Consider the following 18,779-nt stretch of genomic DNA (forward strand, 5'->3'; position numbering starts at 1 on the left):
TACCAATTGTGGTAATGATGGCTGTAAAACTATAAAATACCAACTGGAATACACCAAAACTCATTGAAATGGACCTTTAAATAGTAAATTGCATGTCATGCAAATTAGAAAAAAAGTCACTCACTCATTTTCAAGGAGTCAGAACAAACTCTAGCCAACTCTTCAGTGGGTTTTTGGAGGCTATGGATTGCACAGAAGATTGCCTGTCTCTCTTCCTGGGAGCCACTGTTGTATTGATCACTAGCTCCCTGACTTGAAAGCTCTTTGTGTTTTCCTTCACTTAAAGGCAGGTACCTACAACTGCAATCAGTGTCAGAGTGCTGATATTTAGGGAAGATGTACAAGAATTTTATAAAACAAACTAACAGTCATGATACCAACCATAATTTCCCTGTTTTTTTTAAAAGAATTCCCTTAATTATGAGCAAAAAGTACATGAGGTTTAACCATATGTCCCAACTGCTATTGTTTATTCTGCTCATAAAGAAATAATACTTAAAAATATTTAACCCTGGGTAGTGCATTAAGGTCACCTATGAAGCTTAGATATGCCTCTTTCTAATATAAATTCTGATTTCACTAAGTTTGGGTGTTAACCAAGTCCAAGCTTCGAAACTATTAGTAGTAATTTGACTTAATACCCACTAGATGGCACTAGCATTCCCAAGAATAGAAAAGAAGTCAGAAGAGTATTGAATATGTTAATGGTTTTGTCTTTGCACTTTGCATGTATCTGCCTTTAGACGTCTATATTGAGCCACTTTCATTATCTAAAATTACTAGCACGTTGTTGTTGTTGTTGTTGTGTACCGTCGAGTCAGAACTGACCTATAGCTGACCCTCCTCCAATGGGCTTTCAGAGCCAGTAAATTGCATGGGAAGAGATGGCCTCTCTTTCTCCTGTGAAGCAACTGGGGGGTTCAAACCTAATAGCTTTGTGTTGTCACACTTCCTTACCACTAAGCCACCATGGGATTTGAAAATGACCATTTTACTTACTGCTCCACAATATGGACCGGTGAATGGATAATTAGCATCTGGCCCATCATAGAGTCTGAGATAGTTCTGGACACAATCTCCCGGGTCATTGATGCTGACAAAGTAGAAGCTGACTGTGACCGCTCGCCCAGCAGGAGCAGAGATGGTCCACTCACAGTGCGTGCTGTTTGGGTAAGTGTCAGGATAGCCAGGGCTAGTGAAGGACCCGCTGTCTCCATAAAGAGTCCCACCACAACCTATAAAAAAAATGGCAAGAAATGAGGTAACAGTCCTCAGATCTGCGTTAGTGCATGCGCAAGGTCACAGGCCTCAATTGCCTTGGGGGCGTGAGCTCTCCCCAGGAACTGTGAAGGCAGAAACCCTTTTCCTGTTCCTTCATTAGGCTCCTTCTCACCTCCACCCTCCGTTTTCCTTTCCCCTGCACCTCCTGCTTTAGGGACAACTTCTGCAGGGTTGTTCTTTGAAAATAGTGGATTCATAAAACAATGGGAAATCAGAGTACTTGATAAAATAATTACTAAGTGCCATCAACTCATGGCGACCCCACGTGTGCATAAAAGAACTACACTCCAGTGAATTGTTAAGGCTGTGACCTCTAAGAAGACTGTAGGTCCTGTTTTCTGAAATGCCACTGAGTGGGTTTGAACTACCAATCTTTTGGTTAGTAGCTAAGAGCTAAGTGTTTGGACCTTTCAGTTAGGGCAAGTCTGTGCACTTTTGATGATGTACAGCTCTCTATGTGCTGTCAGTTGATAATGATGGAGGTGAGTTAAAATTTCAGAGGTAAATGGAAAGAAAGCCTGTAATTGTGTTTTTTGGTGGTGGGTTTTTGTGTGTGTGTGTTTTTTTTTTTCAGATAATCTTATGATTTATTTAACCAAGAATGAATATTTGAGGAAGAGTAGTGTTTCTTATGGTCTTAGAGGCTTATAGATACAAACATTAACTGATTTTTACAACTTTCTTTTAATATTTTTTAAAAATTGTGATTTCAATGGAAGTTTGCAAATAAATTGGTTTTTCATTAAAGAATTTATAGATTTATCTCCTCTTCCTTCCTCCTTCATTTCTTCTTTCTTCTTTTTTTTTCAGATACCAATTTTATATTGTTGTTGTTTTAAGTGCCATCCAGTCGTAGGCAACTCATATTGACCCTATGAACGAAAGACCTGAACACTTGTATAACTTTCATCCTTTCTCCAGGTTCTCTAGGGTTTCTGGAGGCAAACTATTCCGGAAGTGGATGCCACTCCTGTTTCCAAAATCTGAGAGCTCCACCAAACACTGTCCACCATGGGTAACCATTACCACATTTGTCACAGTGTTCAGCTTCACAGCAACCACAAGTTAGTTACCTTTGTATGTCAAGTAGACAGACCAGGGCTGCTATATGATCTAGAAGACTGTTTGACCAAAAACAATTAAAAACAGGCCCAAGGGCTTGGTAGCACATAGGAAAACAAAAGATCTTTAACAACTTGGATTGGAAAATTGGTACGCGTTTGAACTGGTTTATAAAGGACAGTCCCAAGATTAGTATATTTAAAGCTCTTTATGCATTGTTCTTAATCTGTGAAATTTGTTAACTTGTATACTAAAAAGCTCATTGTTGTTGAGTCACAATGGACTCAAAGCTGAACCTAGGTAGGTTTTCAGAAGTTGTAAATTGAGTGAGAAGAATATACACATTATTCTCCTGCAGAGTAGCTGATAGATTTGAACTGCTTGCTTTTGGGTTGGGAGTACAACTCTCTATCCATTAGGCCAGAGTAGCTAGCTACAAAGATTGAAAATTCCTAAACCCAGGAAAGAAACTTCATGAAGGTCCTGGGCTGTGTGTCCAATACCTAGAATTCTAATCCATTATTTGCCAAAATCTAGCTGCTTTTTGGTAACTCATTAATCTTGGTGTTTTATTTCTAAATTGTACAATTAGGGCACTGGAGAAGATCTCAAAGCTTCCTATATGTATCAGTATTTCATTATCTACCGCCATCTTGCTACAACTCTTTCCTTGCCCCTTACTGTATTTACACGAGTCCTTTTTTTATCATTCTTATTTTGAATATATAACATATCCCGAAGGGTTTAGGTATTTGGAGGAAGTTTATCAAGCGTAATGAATTGGCATGACTTAAACTTCCTTCAGTTATTTGGTAAACAATCAACCGTCATGCAAGAATGTATGTAGTGTCATTAAAAAGCTATTAATCTCCATGAGGACCAAGAATGGCAGGGCCTGTTATTGTGTTTGCATAAGAATATGTTCACAGTTGGGCTTCTAAATAAACTCCTGTGCATTAATTCTCAAAGAACTAACTTGAAGATCTAACCAGCCATCTTACAGAATGGTTTGAATTCTCTCATAATCCAGATTTTCAGGTTCACAGGACTGGGGTAACTTAACATCCTACTATGTCCTTTTGAATTTTTAAGGATGTGGTTCCCAGGAGTCATCATCAGATCAAACACTGTACTAGTGAGCAGCTTCATGTTGAACATTTGGCCGTGAACACTGGATGCTTTGGGAACTGTGTGCAGTCAATTGAGAATTGCAAGACCTCCAGAATGTGATCAGATGCTCTGTTTTAGGATGTCCTGAATAATTTCTGTAACTGATACAGCCTGAAATGTACCTGTCCTTGATATGGTCTCTTGATAAATTCACAAAACAATGACCTATAGAATCAGCTTTTCTTGTCCCTTCTTGAGGGTACCTTTCCCAGATGTTTGGATGATGAAATCCCATTTGAATTGTATCTGCTCATAATAAATACAAAGGACATCAGGTGACTCAGAGATAAGGAGTTGTTTATCCAACCCACAAGCACATAGAATGAATCAACCAGCTGCTCCACAGGAGATAGATGGACAATTTCCTCTCATGCGATTTACTGCCTCTGAAAATCTACGGTAGAATAAGCTATGGGAAAGTTACGACTTGAGTGTACATTTTACAACACATAATCTGTTACATTAATATTTGGTGTTTCCTTAAAGCTTTTAGGCTTTTGGAAATTCAAAAAGTCTAAGAAAATTCAGACTTTAGAAAATAATTTTCAATCTTTGCATGTTGTTGTTTACCATAGAGTTGAAATCTACCCATAGCTGACCCTTCAGTCAGTTTTCAGAGGCCATAATGGCATGGAAGGAGATTGTCGATTCTTCTCCCACAGAGTAGCTAGTTACCTCGAACTACATGCCTTTGAGATTATTACAGTGCAGCTTCTTGCCAGTAGGCCATAAATACATATATTCATTTATATACAGAAATAATGTAAACAGAATTAAAGAGAACCTCAATACTTTCATTGACAAAATTGTATCTTTTTTTAACAGAAAATAGTCAAGTACAAAAATGTCTAAAAGATATGTTACTTTACCTAATTTTTTCTGTTATGCATTTTACCTTCATTACTTTCCCTTATAGAGTGAAAACATCTTACCAGAAGGTGATGACGTCCAGATGATTTCATATCCACGATTGGAAATGTCTCCATTACTCTTAAATCGCAGGTATAATTCATTGTTTTGAGAAAAGATGGGATTTGGCAGTAAAGTTCCACAATATTTGCCAAGTAATGGGTAACTGCTATCACTTCCATTCCTTACCTTTGAAAAAAAAATCACATCCACATATTATTACATTTAAGCACATTATGCCATTTCCTTATCTGCTGTTGTGATCCATTAAGAATTGAAGTGTGGTAGTAGTGGTGAAGAACATTGACTATACCCCTGAATTATCTCCTAATCTGCCAAAAGGACAAACAAATATGAGTTGATCTGGAGACGTGTAGCCAGAGTGCTTATTAGAGGTGAGGATGGGGAGACGCAGGACATCCTAGAATGGATGGAAAGCATTCATAATCCAGAATCTGCCTGTGAAGCACATTCTTTTCCTCCTTCATCTTACTATGTACCTCACATGAGCATCAGTCAGGCATGTTGTCAGGTACAAAGACATCATGTTTGGAAAAGTAGAAGGTCAGAGAACATGAAGAAGTTCTTTAAGCAGACGAATTGACACAGTGACTGCAGCCATGGGCGTAAGCCCAGCAGAGATTGTAAGGATGACACAGGATTGGACAGGGTTGTTTTGTTGCACACCAGGCTACCGGGGGTCTGAGCCAACTGGGTGGCACCTAACAACAGCAGGCATTAGGAGAGACACAATATGAATGATGAAAAGCTTTGTCTCTGTGGATACTTGTAAATGAAGTTTTTTCTGTGAATTATCCTCACAAGTCACTTGCAGTTTCAAAGAACAGAAATGTTTAATTCATAAAGAAAAAAACAACCCATTTGCATTTGTATTCTGCAATAACTGTAACTTAGAGCAATTAAAACAGCAAGGCACATTTTCATATACTGGTTAGTGCTATGATCCTGTAACCTTTGTTCCTGGAGAGACATTTTGAAGAATGTAGGTAAAGTGAATTTTTTAAAAGGTGATAGAGCAGGCAATGTTGCCCCTTGTGATTATAGTCAATTATATTCTACTCATTGGACTGTGGTTTTGCTTTGGGGTTTTTTCCTCCATTGAAAACTGCTCTTTTTTAAAGGGCAGGGGGACAATGTGCGAAGTGTAATAAACTTGAAAACAAAAGGAATTTCTGCACTGGAAAGGACCCAGATCAGCAAAGCTATAAACATTTCTGACTTATTACATATCTTTAAAAACCATTCTCAAGCTGGGAATTTCTGTTTTCAACTCACTGTATGAGGTAGACACTCACAAAACCAGAAAAATTAGTCAATGTGTGTGTGCGGATAACCACATTGTGAATTCAATCACTCTGTTATCCAGTAAGTCTCCTCCGGCAGTGGTATCCAGTCAGGTTCCTACGGTGCATTCACACCTGCCCCTACACGAGAACTCTTGAGCCCTAGTAAAGAATTATTATACAGGAACTTGTTAAATCAACAAGTATTAATGTTGATACATGCATTCAAAATACTGAAAGCTTCTCCATTCTTTTTTATAATTTCATAGTTCAGAACACAGTTTAGTGCTGGTGTCTTAAGTCATGGAATCTCTTTCATAGGCACAGTGACCAGTCTTTCTGTATAGTAGCCAATCAATCAATGCACATGTACATACATTCATACATATAATTGCAAGGGAGTCACTCTGATGTATGCTATCTATATGTGTCAGAATAGATATGTGGTCCATAGGTTGCTTTTCCCCATGGCTGATTTAGTTGGGTCACCTTTTTTGTTGTTTTATGTATTTTGCAGGTCTATCATTTGGTGTATAAATCTTGACCAAGGTTATGTCTCCCTGATCTACTGTGTCTTTAATCAGTATGTAATACCTTCCTTTTATGGTGGTTTTCATTCTGAATTTTATTTTATCAGATATTAGTATTGCCATTCCTGCTTTACTGAGGTTGTCATTTGCTTGGTATAGTTTTTACAGCCTTTGATTTCAAGTCTGTCTTTCTCTCCATTTTTTTAGTCATGTCTCTTGTAGACAACATATTAATGGGCTTTGTTTTTAGAATCCATTCCGCTATTATTTTTTCTCTTAACTAGTGTATTTAGTCCATTCATATTAAGTGTGATTATTGTCAGGCCAGGTTTTACCATTGCCATTTTACTGTGTTTCTTTTCTGCTGTTTCTGGTTACTATGGTCCATGTACTTTCCTTTGGCTTCTCCATGTGAAAGATAAGATTTCTTGTAGTTTTGGTCTTGTTTTCACAAATTCTTTAAGTTCCTTCTTTTCTGCAAGAGATCTAATTTCTCCTCAATATTTGCTTAAGAGCTTTGTTGGATATAGGATCCTGAGCTGGTAATTGTTTTCTTTCAGCTTTCTGTATATTCCATCCCATTGCCTACTAGCTTCCACTGTTTCTGCTTTGAAATCAGAACTTAATCTAATTGTTTCCCCTTTGTAGGTGACTCTTTGTTTTTCTCACACTGCTTTTAGTATTCTAACCTTCTCTGCTGCTTTCTTGACATTATGTGAGTCTTTTCTTAGTAGATAGATGTTAGGTTGTTGTAACTGCATAATGACCTAGGGTATGGCAATGTTTTGTGAAGAACCTAGCTATTGGTGCTCCCCTCTTGGGAACAATGGTCAACCCAGAGCTGGATGACTGTTGCTCCTGAGAAACCATGGCTCCACCCAGCCTCTTCTGCTTGAGCTTAAGAAATCTCACATGATGTAGCTAGATAGTAGTGTTTAGGCCAAAGTATCGGTGATATTGTTGCTCCTGGCACTGGACAGCAGGGTTAGTAGCTGGGCGGTCTCCAAGCAGAAGCGCAGCAGGGTCTCCAGGTAGCAGGGGCAGTGGTCTAGTTCTCTGGATAGACTGCAGTCTAAAACAGCAGCTCCTCAACATGGCAGGCAGTGGTTCTGCCAGCCAGGGTGTGAGTGCGCCTCGGTTGGGTCTCAGCCTAGCAATCCCCGGGGAAGCAGTGGCTAGAAGATGCTCTCAGACTGGTCATGCAACAAAGGCCTTGGCATCTTGCAGCAGAGTGATAGTGATGGTAAGCTCCTCTAACATGCGTGTCTCCCCAGAAGTGTGTGACTCACCATTGCCTCTTGATCATATGTTGTTTCATGAAATTCTTCTGTGACAGCCAGTTCTTTTTGGTTTAGTGACTCTGTTTACTCCTTCCATCTTCTTTTGATGCTTCCAGCATTCTGCCCACAGCATTCTTAAGTACTGCAACTAGAAGCCTGGATTTGTTCTTCAGTTCCTTCCGCTTAAGAAATGCCGACCAAAAAAAAAAAAAAAAGAAATGCCGACAAAGTTTGTTCCTTTTAATCTTCTCACTCCAGCTCTTTGCACATTTAAATACTTGGCTTTGTCTTCCCAAGATGCCCTTTGAACTCTTCTCTTCAGCTCCTTAACTTCTTGATTTCTTCCCTTTGCTTTGGCTTCTTGGTGCTCTGGTGCAAAAATTCAGAGTTTCTTCTGACATCCAGCTTGTTCTTTTCCTTCTTTGTAATGATCTTTTACATTCTTAAATGGATGATATTCTTGATAACCTCCCACAGCTCATATGGTCTTTGCTCATTAGTGTTCAAGGCCTCAAACCTGTTCCTGAGATAGTCTAAATTCAAGTGGGATAGACAAGTAAAGCCTTGGTTCTTGTGGATCTGATCAGATTTTATTTAGATTCCGTTTAAACTTGCATATGAATAGTTGATGGTCTATTCCACAATCAGCACCTGGCCTAGTATTCACAGCTGATATTCATTCAGCTTTCCAGTGATTCTCCCCTGCCAACCCCCAAAGATGTAGTCAACGAGTCCTGGGTAGACCATCAGGTGAAGCTCATGTAATTGTTTGTGTTTCTTACAAAAGATATTTCCAAAGAATATATTATTGATTGTAAGAATTCTATTATTCTACCTCCAGCCTCATTTCTGTCTGGTGACCAGGTCCATGTTTCCTGACTATTGATCCTTTTTCCCTGCGCTCAATTTTTTCATTCCATTCAACCATTATTATTAATACATCTTACTGGCATGTTTGATCGGTTTCCAACTGTAAAAGTTGGTAGAAGTCATCTGTTTCCTCTTCTTTGGCTCTGGTTGTAGATGTATATATTTGAATGATTGTGGCATTAACAGGTCTTCCTTGTATGTGTAGGGATAATATCCTGTCACTCACAACATTGTATTTCAAGATAGAAGTAAAAATGACATTTAGATGACAGTGACCTCGATTTTCCTCACCTTTTCATTTCCAGTGTGAAAGATCATATGATTGTCTGATTCCAAATATCCCATGCCAATCCATTTTATTTGGCCAGTACCTAGTATGTCAATATTTATCTGTTTTATTTCTTCCTTAACAAGCTCCAATTTTCCTGCATTTATACTTCTCACTTTCTAATCAGTAGTGTCTGCTTGCAACTGTTCCTCCTCTTTTGTGTTTCCCAGTATGAGGGAACAGTTTCCAGAGCTAGATCTGCTACTATGCTCTGAGTGTGCTCTATTGTGCTTTGGGTTTTCCAAGGCCTGTTATTTCATAAGTGGGTGGCCAATCCTTCTCCACAGTCTGTCTTAATTTGGATGCTCAGTTTTAGAACAATGTTTGACAAATATTTTACCCAAAAGAGCAGATGAGAGGCCTTTCCTATTACGCAGATAACAGATCAGGTATTAAGTCCTGCCCTACCTCTTTAGTGCATGTGTCCTATTCTCATGTCCACACCTGCCCTGAGAGCATCCAGCTCAGTTTCCTTTCCTTGCCCCTCCAACACCTCCCACCCATGCCCAGCCAATCCTGGTTTAATGGTTCAGGCCTCTGACTACCTCTGTCCAGCCATTTCCTCTCCACTCCCTTGTGATGTTGGTGCTCCTGTAGAACCAGTGGGGGCAGGACCTCTAAAATCTGCTAAAGGGTCAGCTATGAGTCAGTTGTAATTTGATGGCAATGAGTTTGTTGTCTTTTTTGTTTATTTGTTTTTAAAAAATTCTGAAGCTGCTGCAAAGTAGAAAGTTGTGGTTAGGTGCCTGTGAGTCGAGTTCAACTCAGAGTGGCCCTATGAACAACAGATCTGAACTTTCTCCTATCCTGTGGCGTCCTCACAATGTCTGCCATAATCAAGCCTATTGCTATAGTCACAGTGTCAATCCATCTGGTGAAGAGACTTCCTCTCTTTTGCTGGCCCTCCATCTTTCCAAGTATTACGTCCCTCTCCAAGGAGTAGCCTCTCCTAGCATTGTGCCCAAAGTATATGAGAGTAAGCTTTGTTATTTTTTGTCTTCAAGGAACACTCTGGCTGCACCTTCTCCAAGACATATCTGTTTGTTCTTTTGGCAGTCCATGAGATATTCGGTACTCTACTTCAACACCACAGCTCAAAGTTATAAAATCTTCTGTCATTCTTATTCATTGTCCAGCTCTCAGATGCATAGCCAGTGACTGAAAAAGCCATGGCCTGAATCAGGCACACCTTAGTCCTCAAACTGACATGACTTCTCCTCAATAATTTAGAGAGGTCCCTGACTGCTAGACTTTGACAGTGCAATACGTCTCTTTATCTCCTGACTGCTGGTACCAAGGGTATTGAAGTGGATCCAAGTCAGATGAAGTCATTGACAATATCAATCTTTTCTCCACCAGTCTAGTGGGGAGAAGTTTTATTTTCTTGATGTTGAGATGCAGTCCATATTGAAGGCTATAGTCTTTGATCTCCTGTAGCAAGTACTTCAAGTCCTCCTCTTTTTCAGCAAGCAAGGTTCTGTCATCTGCATAACATATGGTATTAATGAATACTCCTGTAATCATGATGTCACATTCTTCTTCACATAGCCCAGCATCTCAAATAATTAATTCTACATAAGATTGAATAGGTACAGAGAAAGGTTACAACCCTGATACACAACTTTCTTATTTTAAACCATGCAGTGTTCCCTTCCTCTGCACAACAGCTCCCTGGGAGAGGTATAGGTCTTATATGAATACAATTAAGTGTTCTGGGATCCTCATTATTTTCAATGTTAGTAAAAATTTATTGTGATCCATGCAGTCAAATGTCTTTGCATAGTCAATAATGCAAAAATAGACATTCTTTTGGTCTTCTTTGCTTTCAGCCAGGATTCATCTGACGTCAACAATAACATCCCTGGTGCCATGGTCTCTTCCAAATCTAGCTTGAACTTCTGGAAGTTCTCTTATCTATGTGCTTTTCCTGACATTTTTTAACGATTTTAAAAATTGTAAATAGACAAGATTCCAGAAAAAGAAAAGCATAGTAATGTGGACTGTGGACTTGGTGCCTTGGGGGATTGTATAACAATGAAAGATTTTTTTTTCTTTTTCTTTTCAAAGAGAAAAACAAACTGAATAATTTTAATAACCATTTACAGAGACCTTGGATTTCCATTCATTCATTGCTGCACTTCTCTCTCCACCCAGCCTCCCCCCAACCCAGTTCACTCCTCTCTTTGAAAAGTAAAAGAAACACTCCCTCCTATTTTAAAAAAAGAAAGAAAAGAAAAATGAAACCCAAATAAACCAAATGGGAACTAGGTCAGAAAATAGGTCATAAAGGACCTAACAAGGCTTATTTGTTAGTACAGGAGAATCACAAAGGTGTAGGCACTGGAGTATCATGGTTTTCTTCATTCCAGGTGCACAGGCATAACTCCTAGTGCCTTATTTCATAGAGGGATGGGGAGTGGGCCAATGGAGGACAGGCAAACTGAAAAATTGTTTCTATATTTGAATTAGAGACTTGCATTGGTGGTTGGGAGCTTCTGGGTAGTGAAAACAGTTTACTTAAAGATAGTTTAAATCTACCCAGAGATACATCAGAAAAAAGGTCTGGCAATCTACAACAATAACAACAAAAAATTAGTCACTGAAAATACAGTGGAGCACAGTTAAACTCTCACATGCAAGAGGTTGCCAGGAATTGGATTCAACATGATGACAATTTGTTTCTTCAGTGGTGGTCTGGAAGGAAGAGTCAGAATCTAGCTTCCGTCACTGTAAATCAATTGTTCGAGGATACACTCTTTCTTAGAACATATTAAAGTTATTTCACCTTTAATGCAGGCTTTAGGTACACTGGGGAGTTCTGGTGGCACTGTTTAAAATGAGTTACACTGCCACCTCAGAGGCTTTGAATCTCTGGGCATTGAAATCTGCCATCAGCTCTTGCTGTTGAGAACAAAGACAGGCAATCTTCTCCCTTTCATCTTACTGTCTTGGAAACACAGGGAAGAGTCAGTATGAGTTGGAAACAACTTGACAGCTATGAGTGTGGGTCTTCATAAGTGGGTATAACTGTTATTACGTTTTTTTTTAACTCTTTTTCAAAATCTTTTTTTACTGAGATAACATAAAGTTAACCATCTCAAAGTGTTCCATCCAGTCATTTAGTACATTGACAATGTTACACAAGAACCACTTATGTGTTGTTTCAAAATATAGGAGACCCCAACACCCATGTTGCAGTCACCCCCTCACTGCTCCTGTCTTTGATCAGTAAATAACATTTCAGTTCAGAAATGAAGTATCTTACTACTTTTTAAAAAGTATTTTCAACTTGATGTTTACTTAAGTTTTTATTCTTTAACTATTATTGTCAAATGTAAGGTTATCTATCACCCAACACTACAACAGTATTGTGACATTGTCCTGTATGTATATATTCCTTGTTTATCTTTTCCATTAAATTATGAGCTATTAGACGTCCTTGAATATGGTTTCTTTCAGTAAATAATAGAATAAAGACCAATGAATAAATTAATTAGTAGATTTTTATATAACCAGTAAAAAAAAGTCTAGCATTATTTAAGTAATTCAATTTGATGGTATCTAAATGTAGATTACCTCCAAGAAATCATGAATGCACTCGTTTGACTCCTCAACACCAAATGAATGAAAAAAGAGGGAGATGCTGTGGTTCTGTGGTGCTGTGAGCCTAATACTGCAGTCCAGGTCACTGTTATAGCTGTCCGGCCATCCAGGACTCTTCAGATTACCAAACGCCCTCTTGTATTCTCTGTTGCAGTCTTAGAGAAAGAAAAACGTTAATAATCCTTACAATGCTTTGAAAGGAATACTTTTTTAAAAAAATGGAATTTAAATACATTTTATAAATAAGCAGATCCAACCTCCTTAAGAGATACCTAAGAGGTGAAATCAGTTGTATATATATAACAAATATAGGACAGTGGCTGCTTAATATAAGATACCCTACTGAGATGTGACAGAAAATATCCCCTTATGAAATATGCTTACCTTGTTATGACTTGTCTCCTCCTATTTTGTTACATTTTAATCTATAGGTACTTGAGAAGGGTGACCAGGCATTGAGTGTGTGCTTCCTGGCCGAATTTAACTAAGCACTCTACTGTCAATTGACTTCTAAAGCCTCCTTTAGTCTTTAATTTAATTCTTTGGAGAGGATGGATGTACCAGAACCCCTGCATTTTTCTAATCATGTTGAAGTAGAAGAGAATGAATTTACACGTATCATAAAGCCTCAACTTCCAAGATAGTTTTTACACAAGAATTGTGTTGAAATTATTTCATGAATTACTTGTTCTGACAGAACTGGCAAACCATTTTTCACTTCCAAATTTTAATAAAATTACCCAAATAGTTTCATTTGTTTGTTTGAATCAAAAGCCACTTAGGTTTTTATTAGACACAATGCAGGCCTTAATTAAGTATTTATTTGGAAATAGGCATCTCAAGTATAGTAATCTATAGTAACTCTCTTTCAAGGATAGTAACTCTCTTTCAAGTATCTTTGTCTTTTTAACAAACTGATTCCCTAAAAGCGTAGTGATTAACAACTTTGTAAATATACTGAAAACTGCTAAATGTCATACTTTTCATGGGTGGATTGTCTTATATGAGAATTAAAGCTCAATAAAGCTGTAAATATATAAGTTTACATTTTTTTCTCATGCACACACACATGTGTACACACACACACACACACACACACACACACACACACACAGAGCATGATTCCTGTATGTAGTCAAAAGGATTGTTAGTAAAACAACTGGTATGTTTTTATATGAATTTTGAACAGGATAACATGACTTAAGCATTTTAGTTAATAGTATATTTACTTTGCCATTTCAGAAATGAGCTTTCATAAATTACTAAATTTTTTATTGCCATGGTTCACTTGAAAATCTTATGTCACATGGCGGTATATTATAATATGCAACTCCAAAATTCCTCATAGGCATCAATTCTGAAAATAATTACAATGTTGTTGGATTTTCTGAATAAAATATACAATTCTTACCAGCAATCTGATAGGTAAAACCTATCCTAGAGTCTGTGTTAAAAATGTCAGATTTAAACACGATAATCGCTGTGCGCCTAGAAGAATAAAATGCTGGTACAGATGAAACATTCTGGCCACAGAACCGGACTCCTGGATTTCCATTACTCTGAAATGAAATGGAAACCAAATCACATTAGTCTTAGTTTCAAGACACAATGGCTCACAGTGGAAATTAAATTATATTCACTAAAAGCTGTTTCCTATGTGAAGCAGAAACCTGACAGTGAAGGAAAACAAATATTTTCCACTACAAAGTGAACAACAGGAGAGAGAAACCCTGTCAGAGGCAGAATCCTGAGACTCCCAAACTCAATTCCTCTTGAGTTATTGCTCTTACAGATTTCACTTTATAAAAAGCTTGACTTAAATATTCAGAATGGTAACTAGTTATAGTGTTGAAGGGCTCAACATAGAAGACTGTGTAATAAGACACAGATTGGCCTTGGAATGGGTCATGTCTCACACTCCTGGAGGGAGTGCTGGTGCCCAATGATAAGAGGCTGCACTGTAATACCAAAGGCACTCGGTTTAAATCCAGCAGCTCCTCCACATCAGAAGGATGGACCGTCTCCTCCTATGCAATTTATTGCTTCTGAAAACCTGCTGTAGGGTCAGCTATAGGCCATTTCTAACTCAGTGGCACATCATAGCAACAACAACAATACCACCAACACACTCCCTGAGGAAATGGAGGGGCTGATTCTCTACTGAAACCATAAGACAGACCCTTCTTGTGGAAATACAAACCGTAGCCACTCTAGGACTCTGTAACTAAGCCCTGACCATCATAATGCACACGTTAAGGTGGCCACAGCTCACCACAGTTCTTCTCCTGGGGCGTTTTCCATACTCCTGAAATCATGGACAACAACAGCAACAGCAACCGCAACCTGCATGACAATGTGTGCATCTCCAGGTCTTCTGTCAACAACATACTTAATGTCTGCCTACGCAGCACCTCATCACTCGGGCACCACATATTCATCATCTCAAAACAATCTTTTAACTTTTTTTTTATTTGACTGTGTAGATCATAACAAACTATGGCTGACTCTGAGAAGTATGGGAATCCCAGAAAACTTTATCCTTCTAATGCGAAACTTATACTTGGACCAGGAGGCAGTTGTAAGAACAGAGCAAGGGAACACTGCATGGTTCAAAATTGGGAAGGGCGTACACCAGGGATGCATCCTATCTCCATACCTTTTCAACCTATATGCAGAACAGGTTATCCAGGAGGCTGGGCTCTATGAGGAGAAATGTGGGGTCAAGATTGGTGGACGATTTATCAACAGCCTGTGTTATGCGGATGACACAACCCTGCTTGCTGAAACTGAAGAGGACCTGAAGCGCCTGCTGCAGAATGTCAAGGACTGCAGCCTACAATATGGATTGAGGCTCAATGTCAAGAAGACAAAGATTCTCACCACTGGACCAATTGGCAGCATCAGGATGGATGGTGAAGAGATTGAGATTGTACACAGCTTTAGTTTGCTTGGCTCCATAGTCAACAGTCTTGGCACCAGCAGCCAGGAAATTAAAAAGAGCATTGCCATGGGAAAGTCTGCTGTTAGGGACCTCTCCAAAGTACTGAAGAGCAATGGTGTCTCTTTGGAGACTAAGGTGCGTCTGATAAAGGCCATGGTCTTCGCAATCGCTTGTTATGCATCAGAGAGTTGGACAATGACCAAGGAGGATAGAAGGAGAATTGATGCCTTTGAGCTGTGGTGCTGGAGAAGAGTATTGAGAATACCATGGACTGCTAGGAAAACAAACAGATTTGTCCTAGAAAGGGTTAAACCGGGTGGCTCCTTGGAGGCAAGGATTCTGTGGCTCCGTCTAACATACTTTGGACATGTTGTGAGGAGAGACCGGTCCTTGGAGAGGGACATCATGCTGGGGAGCGTGGAGGGACAGCGCAGGAGAGGAAGGCCCTCTATGAGGTGGATTGATTCAGTGACTGGGATAATTGGGATGAGAGTGTCAGAGACAGTGTGATTGGCACAGGACAGAGTGGAGTTTAGGGCTGTTGTACCTACGGTCGCTATGAGTCGCAGACGACTCAACGGCACATAACAACAACAACAACATTCCATATATCTCTCATTCCACCAGTTTGGTGCCAAATTACCTCCTAACTGATCCTTCTGTGTTCTTCACTGTCCTTCAATTCTTCCCATATACAGATCTCACTAAATGGAGATCTATCTTTCAAAGCCTGGCCGTAGAGCACCAGTATTAGATACCTGAGATGCTTATCAACAGTGCATATTAATGACTCATTCCTGGCCGAATCAGTGTCTGAGGATGGGGTGCAAGGACATGCATTTTAATTAAGATATCTCAATGATTCTTATATACCCCAGCCTTTAAGAACTGTTGGTCCAGGGGACTAAATCCATGTCTGCATGGAGGGGCTAAAAACCTAAAAAGCTGGAAATAACTTAGAGAATTTACTTAACCAGGCCTTCATCATTTCAAGTGTTTCCCACATACTGGAGAAAAGGTTACCTGGTGTGACTGTCGCACATGCTGTAATTATTACCTCTGGTGAGTCCTGGAACTCCAAGTAATTCTGTGAGCAGTCTTGGGAGTGAAGCCGGAGAGCCCACACAGCTATCTTGATCTGCTGATGGGGAGGAGCTTCAATGACCCAAGTACAGGTGTGAAATGAAACATCTGGGGTTGATGAATTTGGTGACATGCTACTTTGTGGGGTCCAAGTTGCATTATAGTTTCCTCCACAAGGCACTAATAAGGGAAAACAAGTAATAAGCTATTTTTTGCCAATGTTTTATCACACAAACAGTATTTAATAAATCTGTTTCCCCATCCTTCCCAGATTAGAAGAGCTATATTTACATCATTCTAATTAGGAAAGGAATGCCAAGAGAACACACAGGTCTGTCCCAGAGATGGTGAAGCCAGCTTGCTCTCTGGAGGCAAGGATTTTGAAGCTCCATCTCACCATACTTTGGGCATGTTATCAGGAGGGAGCAGTCTATGCAGAAGAACATTATGCTTGGAAGGGTGGAGGGTAAGAGAGGAAAACCCTGGATGAGATAGACTGATACAATGATCAGGGTAACAGAGGCAGGTTTGTTAGAAACAATGAGATTGACTCAGGATAGGACAGGGTTCAGAGCTATTGTGCAGAGGGTCACTATGAGTCACAGGTGACTAGAGGGTACATAACAACAATTAAGAAAGCATGTTATTTGAGGTATATTCATGGCTAAGAACTGTACCAAATTTGTGTTATGGATTAAACACAGAGTAATTAACATAGAGTTTAGTAATTGACATTCAACTCAATTTCTTGCCATCAACTTGGATGCAACTCACAGCTGAACAGCTGACCTTCCATTGGCTTTCCAGTGCTGAAAATCACTGCTGAGGAACTGCTGATGGATCTGAAGTGTCAGAAATCCATGGCCTTTGGGTTAACAGTACAATTCCCTAGGGGTTATGCCACTAGAGCTGTCTAACTGATATTGTTGTTGTTGTATACCATAGAATCGGAACCAACCCATAGCTGATCCTCCCATGAGTTTTCAGAGGCAGTTGATTGTACAGAGGGGACTGTCTATTTTTCTCCCAAGGTGCAGCTGGTGGCCTTGAACTGTGTGCCTTCAGGATTGCAGCACAGCTTCTTGCCACTAGGCTACAAGAGTTAACAATAAGGAGCGCTGGTGGCCTGATGGGTAAGGAGTTGCATTATCAAGTCAAAGGCAGGTGGTTTGAGTCCATCAGCTTCTCTGTGGAGGGAAGATAGGCTATCTCTTTCTGTGAGATTTATAGAAAATCCACTTGGGGGTCAGCTATGAGTCAATGGTGCATAAGAACAATAATTAATTGTGATCACATTTTGGGCATGTTGCCAGAAGGGACTAGTCCTTGGGGTCAGATATCACACTTGGAAGGGTGGGGGGGACAGCATAAGAGAGGAGAACCCTCTATGAGATGGATTGGCTCAGTAACTGGGATAATGGGTGTAGGTGTGTCAGAGACAGTGAAATTGGCTCAAGATAGAGCAGGGTTCAGAGCTGTTGTACACGGGGTCACTATAAGGTACAGGTGACTCAACGGCCCATACAACAACAATAACAACTGATCATGTAGTGAGCAGTGAGCATGAAATTTTTTTAATACACACATACATGCATTTCATAATCTATTAGAAAATGCCAAATGTCTCAAAGTACTTACTATCCATGATGGTATATGTCACATTAAATCCTTCTCTTTCTAAAGTTAAGTCACTGACAAATTGAACCGTAAGGAAGTTGCCAGAAGAGAAGAAAGGAGCAGGTATAGTGGAACCACAAAATGTTCCAACCAAGTTGGCATTTGGACTATCCCCATCGTACAGCTGAAAGGGAGGGAAAAAAGCTCATTAGTTTGCCATTATTCACAAAGAGGGCCTTTATTTTGCATACAGTTGTGAAGTCAGAATAGGGCATGATTGAGAATCAGTACACTGATGTTCTTAGAGCTGTGTTTAATTTATGAACAGAATTGTAATTGAATTGATTTCATTATAATAAGATTTTCTAGTAAAAATCTGGCATACAGTCTTACATTTTTTTCTCATTGGGAAAGGAAAGCACTTTTTAAAAATTTTATTTTATTAATTTTAATGAACATTTACAGAGATTTTGTATTTTCATTCATTCATTGTTACACTTTTTTCTTTGCCCCCTCCCCTCAGTTCGCTCTTCTCTTTGAAAAGCAAAAGTTAAACTTCTTCATTGGTATACAATCGCCCCCCCCTCCCCGCCCCCGCCCCAAATGCACTCCACTATGCGACCTTAATTCTGGATTCCTGTGATAATCATAACATGCTATCATATATCACTTTTTAACTGTTCTCTCCCTCATCTGTTTCAATTCAGTGTACATAATCTATAAAAATATGGAATGCTTCACGAATTTGCGTGTCATCCTTGCGCTGGGGCCATGCTAATCTTCTCTGTATCATTCCAATTT

General features: G+C 39.4%; 1 protein-coding gene across 1 annotated transcript in view; it reads right to left on the reverse strand.

Annotated features, from left to right (window-relative positions):
• The window catches only part of LOC102869221 (cubilin-like), a 396,294-nt gene that overhangs the window by 476 nt on the left and 377,039 nt on the right, over nucleotides 1–18,779 (reverse strand). The window contains exons 61-66 of the mRNA XM_006894323.1: nucleotides 18,000–18,162; nucleotides 16,336–16,541; nucleotides 13,749–13,896; nucleotides 12,311–12,492; nucleotides 4,446–4,611; nucleotides 1,000–1,235 (exon numbers count right to left, since the gene is read on the reverse strand). Coding sequence (XP_006894385.1) covers nucleotides 1,000–1,235; nucleotides 4,446–4,611; nucleotides 12,311–12,492; nucleotides 13,749–13,896; nucleotides 16,336–16,541; nucleotides 18,000–18,162 — 1,101 coding nt within the window. The remainder of the gene's footprint in view (nucleotides 1–999; nucleotides 1,236–4,445; nucleotides 4,612–12,310; nucleotides 12,493–13,748; nucleotides 13,897–16,335; nucleotides 16,542–17,999; nucleotides 18,163–18,779) is intronic.

This window comes from Elephantulus edwardii, unplaced genomic scaffold, assembly GCF_000299155.1.
Source record: "Elephantulus edwardii isolate Elephantulus edwardi_28Jun2011 unplaced genomic scaffold, EleEdw1.0 scaffold00139, whole genome shotgun sequence".
In the NCBI taxonomy this organism is placed as follows: domain Eukaryota; kingdom Metazoa; phylum Chordata; class Mammalia; order Macroscelidea; family Macroscelididae; genus Elephantulus; species Elephantulus edwardii.